At 44.1% G+C, this 19,063-nt stretch overlaps 1 protein-coding gene and 1 non-coding gene across 3 annotated transcripts; one reads left to right on the top strand and one right to left on the bottom strand.

Annotated features, from left to right (window-relative positions):
- The first annotated feature begins 386 nt into the window (after positions 1–386).
- LOC106576890 (C-Jun-amino-terminal kinase-interacting protein 4) lies at positions 387–16,620 on the top strand. Of its 2 annotated transcripts, none has more exons than XM_014154427.2 (28): positions 387–541; positions 2,887–3,264; positions 3,422–3,616; positions 3,791–3,911; positions 4,375–4,445; positions 4,621–4,688; positions 4,845–4,914; positions 5,005–5,180; positions 5,496–5,761; positions 6,105–6,162; positions 6,413–6,565; positions 6,685–6,724; positions 6,846–6,973; positions 7,095–7,148; positions 7,507–7,647; positions 7,861–7,996; positions 9,707–9,793; positions 9,901–9,948; positions 10,494–10,635; positions 10,843–10,885; positions 10,991–11,071; positions 11,217–11,284; positions 13,276–13,424; positions 13,520–13,691; positions 13,899–14,012; positions 14,118–14,216; positions 15,169–15,273; positions 15,349–16,620. In XM_014154427.2, the coding sequence occupies exons 2-28, from the start codon at positions 3,166–3,168 to the stop codon at positions 15,456–15,458; spliced, it is 2,994 nt and encodes a 997-aa protein (XP_014009902.1). In that variant the 5' UTR covers positions 387–541; positions 2,887–3,165; the 3' UTR covers positions 15,459–16,620. The 2 variants fall into 2 exon arrangements, with proteins under 2 accessions (XP_014009902.1, XP_045555839.1); XM_045699883.1 differs by having other exon boundaries at positions 7,507–7,719.
- A 63-nt stretch (positions 16,621–16,683) lies between these two features.
- LOC106576906 (uncharacterized) lies at positions 16,684–18,541 on the bottom strand. The gene is made up of 2 exons (XR_006760143.1): positions 18,382–18,541; positions 16,684–17,893 (listed from the first exon to the last, which is right to left on the bottom strand). It is a non-coding gene; the product is annotated as an uncharacterized protein (transcript).
- Positions 18,542–19,063: the final 522 nt, after the last annotated feature.

The raw sequence follows: 19,063 nt of genomic DNA, 5'->3' as shown, positions 1-19,063 counted from the left end.
TAGTCAGCAGGATTTTCTGTAAAAAAACACAACTGGATCTGGTTAATATACAGAAGCCTATGGAATGACTGCGTAGAGGAAATTGGATACCTGGCCACGTTTTTGCAAACATCTGCTGGTCTTCTGCAGTGTTCAATTGTTCACATAGTTATACTGTACTTGATTAACCGCAGGGAAAAACAGTAAGTGAAAAAGGGGGTGAAAGGTCATATTATGTGAAACGTTTAGACAGGTATTAGAGCAGGTCACCTGACAACCCTTCAACGTTCCCCTCATCACGTGTCATTGTTCAAGTTAGGAACTTTTTTACTCACAAGACCAGCCATGTCCCGCCTCTTTTACACGGCGGTTGGACACTGAGAACAGCCTATCACTCCGATAGGCCAGAACTGGAATTCTGTCAACTGGGTCAAAATTAAACCACACCCCCTTCTTCAAACTCGCTGTAGGAGTAATTGATATCTTCATCAAAGTAAACGACTGGAATATTACCCGTTTCAACAAATTATATACAAGTTTTGGGAACTAAAGAGACTCAAAGGTGAGTTAACATATAAAAAGACATAGTGAACGTTTTGGTTCAGTTCTCCGAACTACAGTAGGCTAAACAGTTGGCCAAATGAAATGAAGGTGATCTCGTAAAATCTATAAGGTGACTGTTTTCAGTCAATGCTTTATTTATACCGCAGACGTCATCATGTCATTGCACTTCAGGCCGGCTAGATCGAGTTGGTGTTTATTGCTTAGGCTGCATCGTCGATTATTCTTTGGAAGTCCGTGTGATCCTGTCATTCAATATCGTCTGTGTCTGTCGCGCGCGCGCGTGTATTTGTACTACTACAGTACCCAGCAATACGAACGACCTATTCAGCAACAGGTGGTAAATGTTTGTACAGTCTGAATCGTTTTGGAGGACAGACTGCCTAATAATCTGACAGTTACTTTATTTTTGTTTTTATTTTATTTCACCTTTATTTAACCAGGTAGGTTAGTTGAGAACAAGTTCTCATTTACAACTGCGACCTGGCCAAGATAAAGCAAAGCAGTGCGACACAAACAACAACACAGGAGTTACACAAGGAATAAACAAACATACAGTCAATAATACAATAGAAAAAGTATATATGCAATGTGTGCAAATGAGGTAAGATAAGGCAATAAATAGACCATAGTGGCTAAATAATTACAATATAGCAATTAAACACTGGAGTGATAGATGTGCAAGTAGAGATACTAGGTTGCAAAGGAGCAAAAATAAATAACAGTATGGGGATGATGTAGTTGGATGGGCTGTTTACAGATGAGCTATGTACAGGTGCAGTGATCTGTGAGCTGCTCTGACAGCTTGTGCTTAAAGCTAGTGAGGGAGATATGAGACTCCAGCTTCAGTGATTTTTGCAGTTCGTTCCAGTCATTGGCAGCCGAGAACTGGAAGGAAAGGTGGCCAAATGAGGAATTCGCTTTGGGGGTGACCAGTGAAATATACCTGCTGGAGCGCATGCTACGAGTGGGTGCTGCTATGGTGACCAGTGAGCTGAGATAAGGCGGGGCTTTACCTAGCAATGACTTATAGATGACCTGGAGTCAGTGGGTTTGGTGACGAATATGAAGCGAGGGCAAGCCAAAGAGAGCATACAGGTCGCAGTGGTGGGTAGTATATGGGACTTTGGTGACAAAACGGATGGCACTGTGATAGATTGCATACAATTTGCTGAGTAGAGTGTTGGAGGCTATTTTGTAAATGACATCGCCGAAGTCGAGGATCGGTAGGATAGTCAGTTTTACGAGGGTATGTTTGGCAGCATGAGTAAAGGAGGCTTTGTTGCGAAATAGGAAGCCGATTCTAGATTTCATTTTGGATTGGAGATGCTTAATGTGAGTCTGGAAGGAGAGTTTACAGTCTATCCAGACACCTAGGTATTTGTAGTTGTCCACATATTCTAAGTCAGAACCGTCCAGAGTAGTGATGCTAGACGGGCGGGCAGGTGCGGGCAGCGATCGGTTGAAGAGCATGCATTTAGTTTTACTTGCATTTAAGAGCAGTTGGAGGCCACGGAAGGAGAGTTGTATGGCATTGAAGCTCATCTGGAGGTTAGTTAACACAGTGTCCAAAGGGCCAGAAGTATACAGAATGGTGTCGTCTGCGTAGAGGTGGATCACAGAATCACCGGCAGCAGCAGAATCACCACTTTAGAATCACCACTTTAAAATAACAATGAACAAGAAATAAACCTCATCAATGATCTACATATCCAGGGACAAGTAACCCAGACATTGGTCTAGGTTACTTGGGATCCACTGCCTGTAGGGGTGAGGCCTAGACCAGGGTAGTGGGTACAGTCATGTGTTTTCATCCCCAGTTAAGAGCCTGGTGGTGGCAGGAGGAGGGATCTGTGAGGAGGACAGGTACGCCTGCTAGGGAAAATCAGGTTGGGAAACATGCAAAGTCGTGTGTGAGAATTAAAAGGAGTAGGCTTACTAACCGTGCATGGAGTCATTTTGCTTAGTAATGCTAAATGTTAAGTCATTCCAATTCTGTATACTGCCAGGTCACTTGTCTAAAGGCACAACCTGTTATTGGAGAGAGCAACAGACATATGTAAAAGTAGACAAGACTCGTAGTGTGAATAAAGTAACTAACTCGATACACACTGTAGCACTTCTATGTTTAGAGTTCACATTCTTGACCTCACAGTGAGAGACAGGAAACAGAACAGAAAGAGAAACAGATGATGGTGGTTTGATTGTTGTGAAGGGGTTTTTACTTCTAAAAATAGTCATGTAGTATGTACCTGCTTGCCTATATTTCCTCAAATGAAGAAAAAAACAACCTAACATTTCCACTGACATTGTAGAAATGATTCTGTTTTTTTTTCTCTCTTTCAGAATGGGCACCAAACCCCCCCCTGCTATTAGCTACATCTACGGCTAGAGCAGAGGAAGAGGCATTAAGGGGAATAGGGGGGTCATTTACTGTAGAAATGGAGGAAGGACCATGTACAGTAGAGAGCTGGAGGAAATTGGAGTAGACATGAGTGTGAGAGGTCTAGATAAACTAGGTGGGTAGGTATTTATATATGAGGTAGAAGTGTATTGACAGGCACACAGTTCATATACTCATATCAGCTGAGACCCATTCGCTTATAGACAGAGAGATAGAGAGGGATGGAGTGTGGAGAGAGTATCCTGTGTGGGTCTGGGGAGCTGGATCTGGACCCTGACATTGTGAGTGAAGAGGCCGGGAAACTGTACTCAGAACTACAGGTAAAAACACATCACATCCACCACTCAACTGCTTTCTGTTCTATCGCCCCTTTCCTGCCTCTCTTTCTCCTAGCTGGCTTTTCATTCCTCTGTCTCTTCTCCATCACCACCCACACTCATCTGATACTACACCCCCATCCCTCCTTCCCTGCTACAGACAGTGATAGAGACCCATGGCGTAGGGGTTGTGGAGTCCCTGGTGCCCATCCTTGTATGGGTCCTGGAGGGCCTGGCCAGCTGCAGAGCCCAGCTCAGAGAGAGGGAGGAGGAGGCTGAGAGAGAGAAAGGAGAGAGAGATGAGCTGTTGGAGAGATACCAGAGTGAGAAACTACTGAGGAGAGAGAGCCAGGAGGTGAGAGGGGATGGAAGTGTTTATGGATTATATTTTTTTATTTTATTTATGCTAATGTGATATGGAGTCAGGGTTTGGGGTCGATTCCTTTTCAACTCAGTCAATTCAGGATGTTGATTAAAAAGTTTCATATAGTTTAATTCATTTTAATAAATGTTTGTTTTTTGCCTTTAGCGGTATCTGGAGTTGGATGACCAGATTGAGCAGGAGCGGAGGACGATGAGGGGAAGAGAGAAAGAGAGAGAGAGGAGGGAAAAAGAACTGGAGATAAAGGCCAGAGAGCAGGCTGACCAATGTGAGTGTCTGACTGGGTCTAGGTGTCCATTGCTTCCTCCCTCTCTCTCTCAATTTCAATTCAAAGGGCTTTATTGGCATGGGAAACACATGTTTACATTGCCAAAGCAAGTGAAATAGATAATAAACAAAAGTGAAGTAAACAATCAGAAATGAACAGTAAACAGTACACTCACAGAAGTTTCAAAAGAATAAAGACGTTTCAAATGTTCTATTATCACTATGTACAGTGTTGTAACAATCTCTATCTATTTCTCTCTCTCTCTTTATGCTTACCGTCTTCATGTCCGTGTAGATGATTTTATATTCACTTCCTTCATTCACATCCTTTGTGTTACAAACTGAGGATGTTTGGTAAGACCATGGCAAGTAGGCTACGGCAGAATCAGACTGGGACCCTGGTCATTGAGACATACTGTACTGTATGTGATGCTAATTGCTACTGTGTGTTGTTTCTGTGACAGTGGTGGCCTTGGAGGAACAGAGGGCTGGACTGGGCAGAGAGTTGAACACACTGAAGCACACTCACAACAAGGTCAGACGACAGCATGTTTAGACTGACGAGGTTGTTTGGGACTCAACGTCTGTGTACTCTTCTATCAGTAACAGCTTCTGTCCATCATTGGAAATGTATTTTATTATCGCCGCTGTCCTTCCCTTTTGTCCCTCTTTTTCTCTCTCCATTTTCACATTCTCTCACTCTCTCTCAGTTGGTGCTCAGTTATAAGGATCTGCTGGAGAGGAAAAGGGATCTAGAGAGAGAGGGATCTCCACTAAGGTTAGCCACCACTCAATTCAGTTAATATGACTACAACAACATGGAACGGTATGCAGTCTTTACATTCTAAAGAAATCTTTCACTGTGGTACATTCATTTGATGGTTTCTGATTTTCACTGCATTATGATGTCACAACGGGCCCTGTCTGTCTTTAGTAACCATGTGCGCTCCAAGAATTCACAATCTACCCAGGGCCAGTCAGAATCCTGTGTTAGCGGGCAGGAGGTACGTCTAGATTTGATAACCTCTGTTCTGTCTTGTAGCAGTAGTATATTTCTACGGAAGTTGTCCTTACTGACTCCTCCCCTTTTCCAGCTAACTGATCAAAGGCCAGAAACACCTCCTAATTCTTTCCTGTTGGAAGAACCGGTAACCAAGGACGATAGAGGGATTGACATTGTCGTAAAGCCAGACAGAGATGCGTCCTTCATCAATGACATCATAAGCTCCACCCCTGAGCTGGCAAAGTTTCATGGCCTTATGAAGGCCAGGTATGTACATTTACATTTACGTAATTTAGCAGACACTCTTATCCAGAGCGACTTACAAATTCCTGTATGTGTGTGATTACAGTGCAAGATGAACTGGACTGACTTTATTGCATTACCATGAAAGCTTCTCTTTTACACATTCATAACCATAAACCAACTCAGCCACAACTAGTTAACTGTAAATCAGACTACTTCCCTTCATAGGTCTGTCATGGTTCAGAAAGACTCTTGATGGGACATCTCCCCAACACACACTTTACAAATGGACACTCACTGCCCCCTCCCAACCTTTTCTCTATTACCCATGTTCCCTAGCACCCCGGTCCGAGCAGACGCCAAAGAGCCAGTCAGAGACGAGACCAAGACCAGCATGGGGGAAGAAATTAAGGAGGTGGAGGAGAAGGAAGGAGAGGAGGAGGAGGAGAAAAAAGAGGAAGGAGCAAAGCAGGAGAAGGAGGATGAGGAGGAGGATATGGATAGTCTGGAATGGGAGCTAAGGAACACGGAATCTGTGTTCTCAGAGCTGTCAGAGCTGAGTCGGGAATACATAGAGAGTGTGGACCAGGGGGCCAGTGTCAGAGGTATGGCCATTAGGCAAGGGTACACCTACGCCCCCTGTTTGCAGTGAAACACTGCACTGGTTGTTCACATAAGATGAAACGTATGCCCTTTGCTCTCTTAACACATACAACCTCTATTTTACAGCCAGAGGAAGGCTAGGGGGAAAGAGCTGAGGCAGATGGAGGGGGTATCATAGGCAGTGCTGGGCAGTAGGCACTAGTTAGACTGGACTAAAGTGTCAATGTCATGAGAACTGGCGTGAGCAATTACAAGCTAGTTGTTCTGAAAAGGCTTGACTTAGGGTTAAGATATGGGTTAATGCTATTTGTGGTGAGAACTGTTTGTTTTTTCTTGTCTGTGCAGGCAGCACCGACCAGTTTGAGGAGATTCTTTCTCAGTATGAGGACCTGAAACACACCCAGTAAGTCCCCGCGTTTATCCCACCGTTATTATTACCCTACCATGACTAGTCCTGTGTGACTAACTCTGTGTGTAGGGGGCTTACCATTCACTATGCCTCTGTTTCATTTAGATATGTTGACAGAGTGCACATTGGGCCTGAAGTAAAACTGGGCACAATGGATCCTTTGTTTACTGTATTTACTCACTTTTTTCTCTCTCATTCATTTTCTCTCACTCACTCTTACATTATCTCCCTCTACCTCTTCCAGTGAGTTAGTGAATGCGGCCCGGAAAGCACTGATCTCTCGTGTGGAGGAGCTGACCAATGAGAGGTCAGCTCTTAAGGTGGAGGTGACTTCCTGCCAGGAGACTGTCACCCGATTGGAGGGAAGGATGAAGGAGATGGAGGAGGAAACCAAGAGGTACACAACTCTAGTGTCAGGTCGTTGATGGTTGGCAGAATGAGACAACAAAGGTATACAAACAATATTTGTTCATGTGGTGTGATTCATTGATGGCGTGTGTTTCTGCTTTTATGTAGACTTCGGAAAGAACTGGAAGCAAATCAATCAGATGATGATGTAAGAGGGCTTTCTTTGTGTTGTCTCTTTATATTCTGCTAATAGATGTGTTGTAACTTTTTTTTCGTTTCTCTAATGGACTTGATGTACTCTAACTAGAATGTTAATCTGTTACCCATAGTCCTCCCTGCCCATATCGCTGCGTCGGTTCTCTCGTTCGGAGATGTCCCGTGTTGTCATGGAGAAGAACCAGTATAAGGAGCGTTTGTTTGAGCTGCAGGAGGCTGTAAGACGCAGTCAGGCCATTCGGTAACCATACCTGCCTGTCTCCCCCATGGAAGTAGACTGACAGGTTTCATAGTCCTGTAGAAAAGGGAGAAGGGAATAACTAATTTCTGTCAATCTCACATCAGTCATCCCTTCTTTTCAGGGCCACCCAAGAAGAGAGAATCACGGAGAGAGAGAGGACTAGTGTGTGGAGAAGGTGAGAGCGAGGGAGTGAAGAATCAGGAAGGGAAATACAACTTTTTAATTTGGCAATTATTCCAGTAAAGTAGTCCACAGATGCTGTTAACCACTTTCTCCACTTTAAACCTTGAACTGGTTACAGGCACACAACCACACATATTTGTCCTGGGCCTGGCTCTGACCCCTGACTTCACAACATTTAACTCAATAGCTGTTCATATTTACCTGTGGCTACACAGTCTATAGCCCAAGCACATGACCAGAGTGCCTATGGGAAAGTTATGTGTAAGAGTTATTGTATTCCTGTGAGGTGGGCAGAGTTTTTGGTCCATTGCAGTCAAATTAACCATTAACTGTCTCTCTGTCCGTTCAAGATTCAACCGTTTGTTTGGCCTGAACAAGAACCCCTTGGTTCCATCTGCTGCTCTAGCGCTGGCCCTGCCGACGTCCCCGTCCCTCACTCACTCACCAATGGGGTCTCCACGGCAACTGGCTGTCAGTACGACTCAGACAGAGTACGTTGATATGATGATAATGGGATTACATGTCTTTGGAGCTCTTTCCAACTGCTCAAAGTGCTTTACATTGTAAGGTTTGAAGTGAACTCACCTCATCTACTACCATAGGTTACATTAGTAACTATCACAAAACAGTACATCTTTTTAAACCACTCTCTCACCCACTGCCCCCTCTTCCCCTCTGTTCTTCCTCTTCCCACTTCCTTCCAGTGGTGCCTCCCCTGCTACAGCCCTGTCTCCGCGGGTCAGGAGGAGGGAGCTGTACAGAGACATCCGCTCCCATGTCTGGGGAACCCTGGGAAAACGCCAGGTTCACGGCTGGAGCATGCCGCTGTCACACACACAGGTGAACATGCATACACACACATACAGTGCCTTCAGAAAGTATTCACACCCCTTTTCCACATTTTGTTGGGTTACAAAGTGGTATTAAAATAGATTTAACTGTCATTTTTTGTCAACAATCTACAAACAATAATCTGTAATGTCAAAGTGGGAGAAAAATTATAATACTTGTAAAACATTTATGGAAAATAAAACACTAATCTATCTTGATTACGTAAGTATTCAACCCCTGAGTCAATAGATGTTAGAATCACCTTGGGCAGCGATTGCAGCGAGATTATAAATAGTGTTTTTGGCTAAATCTAAGAGCTTTGCACACCTGGATTGTGCAATATTTGCCCATTTATTATTCTTTTAAAACTTCTTCAAGCTCTGTCAAGTTGGTTGTTGATCATTCCTAGACAGACATTTTAAAGCTTTGGCTTATTTAAGTCAAATCTGTAACTAGGCCACCCAGGAACATTCAATGTCATCTTGGTAAGCAACTCCAGTGTATATTTGGCCTTGTGTTTTAGGTTATTGTCCTGCTGAAAGGTGAATTTGTCTCCCAATGTCTGTTGGAAAGCAGACTGAAACAGGTTTTCCTCTAGGATTTTGCCTGTGCTTAGCTCTATTACATAAATGTTTTTATCCTAAAAAACTCCCTCGTCCTTGCAGATGACAATCATACCCATAACATGATGCAGCCACCACCATGCTTGAGAATATGAAGAGTGGTACTCAGTTATGTGTTGTTTTGGATTTGCCCCAAAACATAATGCTTCGTATTCAGAACAAAAAATGAATTTCTTTGCCGCATGTTTTCCAGTATTACTTTAGTGCCTTATAGCAAATAGGATGCATGTTTTCCAATATTAGTTTAGTGCCTTATAGCAAATGGGATGCATGTTTTACAGTATTACTTTAGTGCCTTATAGCAAACAGGATGCATGTTTTGGACTATTTTTATTCTGTACAGGCTTCCTCATTTCTCTCTGTCATTTAGGTTAGTATTGTGGAGTAACTACAATGTTGTTAATCCATCCTCAGTTTTCTCCTATCACAGCCAGTAAATGTTTAAAATCACCATTGGCCTCGTGGTGAAATCCCTGAGTGGTTTCCTTCTTCTCCGGCGACTGAGTTAGGAAGTACGCCTGTATCTTTGTAGTTACTGGGTGTATTGATACACCATCCAAAGTGTAATTAATAACTTCTCCATGCTCAGAGGGATGCTCAATGCCCGCTTTTTTGTTGTTGTTGCTCCCTGGTCTTTGTGGTTGAATCGGTGCTTAAAATTCACTACTCTACTGAGGGACCTTACAGATAACTGTATGTGTGGGGTACAGAGATGGAGTAGTCATTCAAAACAGAATGCACACAGAGTGAATCCATGCAAGTTATGTGACTTGTTAAGCAACACTTTTACTCCTTAACTTATTTAGGTTTGCCATACCAAAGGGGTTGAATACATATTAACTCAAGACATTTCAGCTTTAAATGTTTTTATTTGTATAATTCCACTGTGACATGGGGTATTATGTGTAGATCAGTGACACACAATCTCAACTGAATCCATTTTAAATTCAGGCAGTAACACAACTAAATGTGGAAAAAGTCAAGGGGTGTGAATACTTTCTGAAGACACTGTAAGTAAACACAGTATTTACTTCAGAGGTGAGTAGACACAACCCTTAATCTGGTATATACAGTATATTGTGTGGGATTATTGCAGGATTCCTCAGATCGGACCCCTGAGCCCAAAGATGTGCCTGTCCTAGTGCAGCTCAGACTGCTGGACCAGAGAGATTCTACAGCCAAGGTAGGACATACTATTCACAAACATGTCTATACAATCAGTGCTATGGTTTTTAACCCAGACAGTCTTTTCCCAGAAGACAGTCCCTAACTTGTGTTTTCTCTCTGTAGCTAAACTGTGCTGTTGCTGTCACACCTGAGATCTCAGGCGAGACAACGGTAAGGTGGTCGTTACCATCAAATTACTAGTTCTAGTCACAGTAACTACCACTTGCAGTACCATCTAACCACCATTTTCAGACCATGTCATGCCAATGGTTTTCTCAATGCCAAATCAACCCCTAGCTCTTACTGGCACTTCTTGTAGATCTGAGAGGTTTGATAGGTAGAATCAATATGGTAGTAGCTCCATGTCCACTGACAGGCTAGATGGAACCATGTTGTTTAGAATACTGTTTACACCCATCCTTTTAGGTCTACACAGAAATGCCTAGTGGGTAGGGGCTAGGGCAGTGTTTCCCCAGCTCGGTCCTGGGGACCCCAAGAGGTTTTGGTTTTTGCCCTAGCACCACACAGCTGATTCAAATGATCAACTCATCACTAAGCTTTGATTATATGAATCCGCTGTGCAGTGCTAGGGCAAAAACCAAAACGTGCACCCCTTGGAGTCTCCAAGACCGAGTTTGGGAAACACTGGGCTAGGGGTTGAGCTGTCATTTTTCAGTAGTAGGCATCACTCCTCTCTCTTCCATCCACTCTGTCAGTGTGCTGTGTGGGTGGTCTCTGGTCCCGCCTCCAGTAGTGATGTCACAGTGATCAACCCTGCACGGTCCAATACGGTGCTGGATCAGTTCAGCCTCCCGCCCACCTCGCCCGCCCTATGCATCTGTGCTGTGCCCCCTACTGGTCAGTGCTATCTATTACTCTCCGGGTAAAAGTTACCTGTGGGCACAGATCTAGGATCAGCTTACCAATTTTAGATTTCTGTAGACTTGTTAACCATAGCCACCATCATTTCCAAATCATCACTCAACTAGTTAGTTCCATTAACAATGCTTTAAACACTGGCAATGCTATCAGCTTACCGTCTCTGTTCTGTTTCTGTGTCATCAGGTGAGACCTCAGGAACTGTGTGGATTGGAACTCAGGAAGGAAGGTGAGGTGTGGAAATCAGAACCATGCTGTTCCATGATATGTTAAACAATTGACAGTTGCTCATTCTCCCTCTCCTCTCTTTTTCTCTTTCTCCCTCCATTCCCAGTGTATTGGTCCACTCCGCATCCACAGCTAGGAGGCGCTGTCTGCAGTCTATCTCTCTGTCTGAGGGTGTGCACTCTCTCACGTGAGTACATCTGTACCCAGTCCGATATAGACCGCGAGCCCCTACAGTTGGACACTTGGATGACTAAATCTGAAAGGATAATTGTGTACCAGTTTGAATATTGCATGTTTTGTCTTTGTTTACTTTCAACTCTAAAACCTTTCAGGTATTCACAGGGTCAAGTCATTGCTGGATTTGCCAATGGGACGCTTGCATTCTTCTCGCACAACCCAGGTAATTCCCCCTCTCAGGTTACTGTCAGGATCAGGTCAGGTTACTGTCAGGATCAGGTCAGGTTACTGTCAGGATCAGGTCAGGTTACTGTCAGGATCAGGTCAGGTTACTGTCAGGATCAGGTCAGGCTACTGTCAGGATCAGGTCAGGCTACTGTCAGGATCAGGTCAGGTTACTGTCAGGATCAGGTCAGGTTACTGTCAGGATCAGGTCAGGTTACTGTCAGGATCAGGTCAGGTTACTGTCAGGATCAGGTCAGGTTACTGTCAGGATCAGGTCAAGGCTACTGTCAGGATCAGGTCAGGATCAGGTCAGGCTACCGTCAGGATCAGGTCAGGTTACTGTCAGGATCAGATTCCTGTCTGGATCAGATCAGATTCCTGTCAGGCTACTGTCAGGATCAGGTCAGGCTACTGTCATGATCAGGCCAGGATCAGGTCAGGTTACTGTCAGGATCAGGTCAGGTTACTGTTAGGATCAGGTCAGGTTCTTGTCAGATTCTTGTCAGGTTCTTGTCAGGATCAGGTCAGGTTCTTGTCAGGATCAGGTCAGGTTCTTGTCAGGATCAGGTCAGGTTCCTGTCAGGATCAGGTCAGGCTACTGTCAGGATCAGGTCAGGCTACTGTCAGGATCAGATCAGGCTACTGTCAGGATCAGATCAGGCTACTGTCAGGATCAGGTCAGGTTACTGTTAGGATCAGGTCAGGTTCTTGTCAGGTTCTTGTCAGGATCAGGTCAGGTTCTTGTCAGGATCAGGTCAGGTTCCTGTCAGGATCAGGTCAGGTTCCTGTCAGGATCAGGTCAGGTTCCTGTCAGGATCAGGTCAGGCTTCTGTCAGGTTCAGGTCAGGCTACTGTCGGGCTACTGTCAGGATCAGGTCAGGCTACTGTCATGATCAGGCCAGGATCAGGTCAGGTTACTGTCAGGATCAGGTCAGGTTACTGTTAGGATCAGGTCAGGTTCTTGTCAGATTCTTGTCAGGATCAGGTCAGGTTCTTGTCAGGATCAGGTCAGGTTCCTGTCAGGATCAGGTCAGGCTACTGTCAGGTTCAGGTCAGGCTACTGTCGGGCTACTGTCAGGCTACTGTCGGGCTACTGTCAGGATCAGGTCAGGCTCCTGTCAGGATCAGGTCAGGCTCCTGTCAGGTTCCTGTCAGGCTACTGTCAGGTTCCTGTCAGGATCAGGTCAGGCTACTGTCAGGATCAGATCAGGCTACTGTCAGGATCAGATCAGGCTACTGTCAGGATCAGATCAGGCTACTGTCAGGATCAGATCAGGCTACTGTCAGGATCAGATCAGGTTCCTGTCCGGATCAGATCACTTTACTGTCAGGATCAGGTTACTGTCAGGATGAGGTCAGGATCAGGTCAGGCTACTGTCAGGATCAGGTCAGGCTACTGTCAGGATCAGGTCAGGCTACTGTCAGGATCAGGTCAGGCTACTGTCAGGATCAGGTCAGGCTACTGTCAGGATCAGGTCAGGCTACTGTCAGGATCAGGTCAGGTTACTGTCAGGTTCAGGTCAGGTTCCTGTCAGGATCATATCAGTGCATATGAAGGAAAGTAGGGAAGAAGTGGTACCATTTAAGTTTGAGATAAACTGTATCCCTTCTAGCCAGAACCATTGTATGTCAGAATTGACTTTTCGTAGCAGGTTAGGAGAACTTACGCAGCAGGTTAAGAGAATTAGCATAGCCGGTTAGGATAATTAGGTTCAGTTTAAGAATAGGGTTAGCTAAAATGCAAAGAAATTACGTCAATTTGACAAACTGTATTCCATCTATCCATGACCACATACAACCTGTGGCTCAGTTGGTAGAGCATGGTGTGTGCAACGCCAGGGTTGTGGGTTCGATTCCCACGGGGGGCCAGTACAAAAAAAAAAATGCATGAAATGAAATGTATGCACTCACTGGATAAGAGCGTCTGCTAAATGACTAAAATGTAATTGTAAGAGACTGACGATGACTAATCACCACTATATTTGACAGGTGGATGGAATCTCCAATCACATGAGGTTTTGCCTCTGGGATCAACTCCACTGCAGCCCATTCGCTGTTGCCTAGCGAAGGGGGCGTGCTTATGGGTAGGATATTGGAATCGGGTTCATGTGGTCGATGTCGAGAATAGAAAAGTGGAGGTAAGAGTTTGACGAACCTGAAAATATTGTGTGTGAATTCAGAATGGTTTGTACTTTGTATTATTTTGTCTATATTTCCCACCGCTCTCTTTCAGCAAACTTTAACCGTCTCGGAGCGCAGTGAGCAGCAGGTGCGTTTCCTGTGTGCGGCAGGAAGTGGTGTGTGGACGTCCTGCCGGCTCGACCCTACACTCAGGCTTTTCGATTGGTCCACTGGCCGGCTCCTGCAGGATGTGGATCTCACCCCTCTGGTCACCAAAACACTGGGTAGGAGCAGGAACAGGATTCTCAGTTCATGAATCTGTTCATGTTTATATTGCTGATATGAGCATGTAATGGCCCACATAGAAGTTAATGTTCAACTTTGAATACATTTTCTTCAATTTTGGCTTCAACCCTTACCTCCTCAACCCAAAAACTGAACCTACTCTGCTTGAATGGATAAGCTCCTGACTGTTGGTCTCTCTTCTCCAGGCCCTGCCTTCTTGTCTCTCTCCCCGCTGCAGATCTCCTCCCTCACCGTCATCTCTGGCCGGCTGTGGGTGGGAACAGGAAGTGGCGCCATCTTCTCCATCCCTGTGTCTCTCAGTGAGTACTAACCTCTGGCCCACAGAGGTCAACAACAGAATCACCTGTGAGATTATGCCCTTACACTGGTCAAATGACAACTGTCTTCTTCTCTGCGTTCCATAGGTTCAGAGTCTGCCTCTATACCATACTGCTCTTTGGCGGCAGCACAACTGTGTTACCATGGACACCGCCAGGCTGTCAAGTTCATCATTGCTGCACCTGGTGAAAATCTTCTATCGTTGTTCATTCATTCACTGTTGTGTAACAATGCAGTTATTCTACAGCAGGGCTATTCAACTGGCGGCCCCTGGTTCTTTGATCAATTCTGAACATTAATCAAAGATCTACAAAAAAAATCCCCTCCAAAATCCGACGTTCAACGTCAAAATGACAAGCACTATGGTGGTTGTCTATAATGTGGTTTTTTTGTGGTTTCTAGCACCTATGTGGCATGTTGATAATTTTTTCTTCATATGAATTTGGCTCTAGTGTTTCAACGGTTTAAGCTACAACATGTTATGACCCCATTCGTGAAAGCTACGACTCTCAGGAACACTACATGCCTTCTGTTTCCCTCTCTGATGCTCACAAGGACTTGTTAGAAGGGAGTGGGACAAATAAATGCACCTAATGACTGTGGGGAATTAATTCAAAGCTTCCGTCCCTCAGACTGGAATTTGGCATCACCTGATTTTACATATCTTTGTGTTCTTTATTAAGATGCTTAGTTTTCAGATTTTAAAATGACCTAATTACGTGTAAGAAGCTTTTACTAGTTAAAATGATGAGCGAGTGTTGTGACTTCCTTTTCAATGATGAGCATTTTTGGGCTGCACCTCGACTCACGTTGGCTGAGCGCCCTCCACTTCTTTCCTAATTACTTTTAGCAACATTTAATTTGAAGAAAATTGCTTTATTGGTGATATGCGTTGCTTTTTTTATACAATTCTTCCGAAGATTAATTGCATGTGGAAAATGTCCGTCCCCCCTAAAATTAACCAGTAGGAATGTAGTTGAATAGCCCTGTTCTACAGTATTAAATACTATGTAGTTATTACATAGTTATTAGACATTGTGCTACTATGCAGTTATTGCATAGTTATTCGACAGTATTATATTGTGATACTATGCAGTTATTACATGGTTATTAGTATTCTATATCTGTGTTCCCCAGGCTGTGGGACCAGCTCCTCTACAATAGGAGGCGGTGCTGTGACTCTAGTCTCTACCTCTCAGCTCATCCTCAGTGGAGGAGAGGGCTACATCAACTTCCGCATCGGTGAGTTGAGGATATCACGCGGTTGTCATTAGAGTGGTTGTCTGACTGACTCTGTCTCCCTCTTACCTTTCCCAGGCGACGACGCGAATGACGGCGCACCCGAAGCTGCCCCGCTGCGATCAGACCGCAGTCACATGATCATCTGGCAGAGCCCCACCCCCTCCCTGCCCAGCTCCGCCCTTTGACCACATCCAGTCTAGAATGAGACAAGGAAGGATTAGACAGAGATGTCATACAAGAGACCAGGAAGTACAAATGGGAGCCATGTTTTAATGGGCTTCATTCACTAGGAGTTCCATTTGGATATTTGTTCTAGAATCTTGGGATTAAATTAAGACATCACAGCTTAATCCTTCTTGTCTCACTCTGTTATCCAGTTGCTACCCTCATCCCCTTGACTAAACCTTTCACCTGATTAAGCCAGTCTCCTCGATGTGTGCCTTAATGTGATTTGACAATCGTTGCTGTGAGATTGGTCATTGTACAATGTTTTGTGTTTTTTGTGAAACATGTTTCCTCATCATGGTAATCATATATGGGCAGCAGGTAGCCTAGCGGTTAAGAGCGTTGGGCCAGTAACCCAAAGATCGCTGGTTTCAAAACCTGAGCCGACTAGGTCAAAAATTGGTCTGTGCACATGAGCAAGGCGCTTAACCCTAATTGCTCCTGTAAATCGCTCTGGATAAGAGCGTGTGCTAAATGACTCAAATGTATATATCATCATCACTGTAGCAAAGTATTTTACAGTAAGAGTCATCATCTCTGACTTTTGGTTGGTCAGTTAAGAATAGTTTGGGTTTGTTTTAACCACAAAAGATGCACACTCAGTAGCATATCATTCCATGACGTTGGCACAAGGTCATTATACCCTTGTTCAAACTTGTTTACATTGATACTGAGATGTAGTGTTGAAGCTGCTGGGTTCCTAATAACTATTGTTGCATAAGACCCTGGCCTTCAGTTCCCATTGCATGCTGGGTAAATCTACAGCGTAATTGCACTTTATTATCGTGTGTGTGTGTGTGTGTGTGTGTGTCTCTTAAATCTTTTGAAATGATTGGCTAATCCTCTTAAAGATCCCAGAGAAATTATCTTATGTCTGCTCGTCATGACTTTGTGAAACACAAATGGTTTGTTAAAACAAAAAAATGTAAGTTTTCATTTGCAGAGCGATAAGGGAGTGGAAGCCTCAAAAGATACTTAAAAGTATTTTATGCAGTATTTGAAAGTGTGTTTATGTGTGTGATTCATGTCTGAAAATGTTAATCATAACTGGACTCTATGCAAGAATCTATGTATCTACTTAAATCATATGAAAAATAAACTTTGGGAAATACTTTCATAAAAGATCTGTTTTCAAATCAATATCATGTAATACTTTACACCCCAAATTTTCACAAATGCCCTATGGTAGGTTATTTTATAGTTTTAATACAATTTTATAATTTAATACAAAAACCCTACTACGATTCAAAGAAAACCACAACACATGGATTATTATGACTATAAAGACCAATTATGTACAGATTCAAGCCTAAACAAACCAACCAAGTGAACTCTGAATATCCTCCATGCTTGATCGTTTAAAATCCTATTCAGACAGTCTGTACAATTCTGTTATCTACCAGAGGTGTTTCAGCAAAGGTCAAGTCACAATAAAAAGCAATGACCAACCGTTTTTCCATCTTGCAATTGACACTAGTGAACTAGCAGTATGTAAGTCTCTTCCACCGTGGAGGCGGTGGAACTTGGGTTAAAGAATGAGGGAGTTCTATAAAAAAATGTATCTTAAACTGAATCTTATTCCTGCTCCAGGTGAAGCGGGTTAGGGTTGATTACATTTGTTTTGGAATCGGGCTCCCTCCCGGTCGTGAGCCCAGTGCCCCGTTTTGGCCGACGGCGAAGTCAGCTCCAAAAAAAAGTGACAGGTTAATCACGTGGAGTAATGAGTAGGATTCTGGGTTTTTACATACACAAATGATTGCTTTTGATAAAAAGGCTTTACCTAATGAAAACTAGTTTGAAAATGTGAACATATGCTGCCTTGATGACAACATGACCGAGCGGCGCATATTACTGTTTGATTTGAGAAGGGCGCTCCTCCCAACCCCGCTTTTCCCCATTCACATCACGGGCCCTAGCCTGGTTCATTTAATAGCACTCCCCCAATGCCAACAATACCACTCCCAGACCCCCAGGCAGTTTGACTGCCAATAGTCTAATGGAGACAGTGAGGACCCTCCCTTACAACCAAACCCTTCTCCTACGCCTGACCATGAAGCATCATGAGGGGCTGCTGTGGCTCCTGGGGAGTCGTATCCTGCGGCTGAGGGAGCGGGCTAGCCGGTCCATGGCACCCATGGTTCCCCCTAGCTCCTTCCTGGAGGTCAGGCCCTCAAGGTTCCCGCTGTACCACATGACCCATCCTCCCAGGGACATGAGCATTAGTAGAACCCCAGAGTACACCAGCAGGTCCCCAAAGTCCTGTCCCTTAATCTCTAATGGGGCGAAAACCCCCACCAGCAGAGCAGACACGCCTAGCAGGTCCATTAATATGGCAAATGCCAGGGCCAGCTTACAGTGGGACAGACCATCATAGTGGTGCGCCATGGTCACTCACCTGGGGGACAGAGAGGTGGGGGAGGTGAGGTGTGTGGCACATTGACAGACATAAATCTTGTGCATTGACATTGCTCAGAGTAAAATCACAATAGAGTCACCTCTGGCAATGATAGGGGGTTCCCTCTAGGCCTACTGGTCGACTGGGAGGATATTGTATGAACATAAACATGACACCATGGCGTGTATGTTCTGTAGCTATTAAAGTACAGGCATGTATGAAATAATGTAACCATGGTCAAATAACTACAGTATGTTATTTAAATATTTACTGTGTCTGTGTATTTAGGCCTACACCTTTTTTTTTTTACCTTTTCATGTAACATTGTAGGTTCCTACAATACTCTTCAATGTATCTTTATTCATAGGAAAAACAGGTGCCACACCTGAGCGCTATGATTCTCCCAGCACAACCGAGACACTTTTGTGTTTCAATGCCGGTTAAAAAACGGATTTAAACACAGAAAAACATAACAGATTAATACTCACCTCATCACAGGTGCAAATGCGTTTTGATTAGTATCTTTTCAATGTTTATCTCTTAAAAATTTAAGTAGAATCCACTCAAACTGTATTCTTCCGGTTCTTCACTGGCAGGTAAAAACAGTGACTCATGAGTGAATAATGTTACCTGACACCTCTCCACTCCCCCCTCACCTGAAATTTCTGCACTGAAGAATATCATTGGTCCTGTATCCTTGGTCAGAGCAGCACTAAACGAAAGCAAGAAAAACCTGTCAAACAATATTTTACTTTTCAATTCTTTTCCCACTGACATTTATTTTGGAATTTGAAATATAATGTATATACTAAACAAAAAAACAAATACAACATTCACAAATGTCAACGATTTTACTGAGTTACAGTTCATATAAGGAAATCAGTCAATTGAAATAATTGAATTGGGCTCTAATCATCTGAGACCAGCCACCCACTGGGGAGCCAGGCCCAGCCGATCAGAAATCGTTTCCCCCACATCAGCTGTCCGGGTGGCTGGTCTCAGATGATCCTGCAGGTGAAGAACCCAGATGTGGAGTTCCTGGGCTGGCGTGGTTACATGTGGTTTGCGGTTGTGAAGAAAGTTGGACGTACTGCCAAATTCTCTAAATACGAAGTTGGAGTCGGATTATGGTAGAGATGACAATTAAATTCTCTGGCACGCTTGCTCAAA

Source organism: Salmo salar, chromosome ssa02 (assembly GCF_905237065.1).
Source record: "Salmo salar chromosome ssa02, Ssal_v3.1, whole genome shotgun sequence".
Lineage (NCBI taxonomy): Eukaryota > Metazoa > Chordata > Actinopteri > Salmoniformes > Salmonidae > Salmo > Salmo salar.
This window is presented reverse-complemented; position numbering and strand designations above follow the sequence as displayed.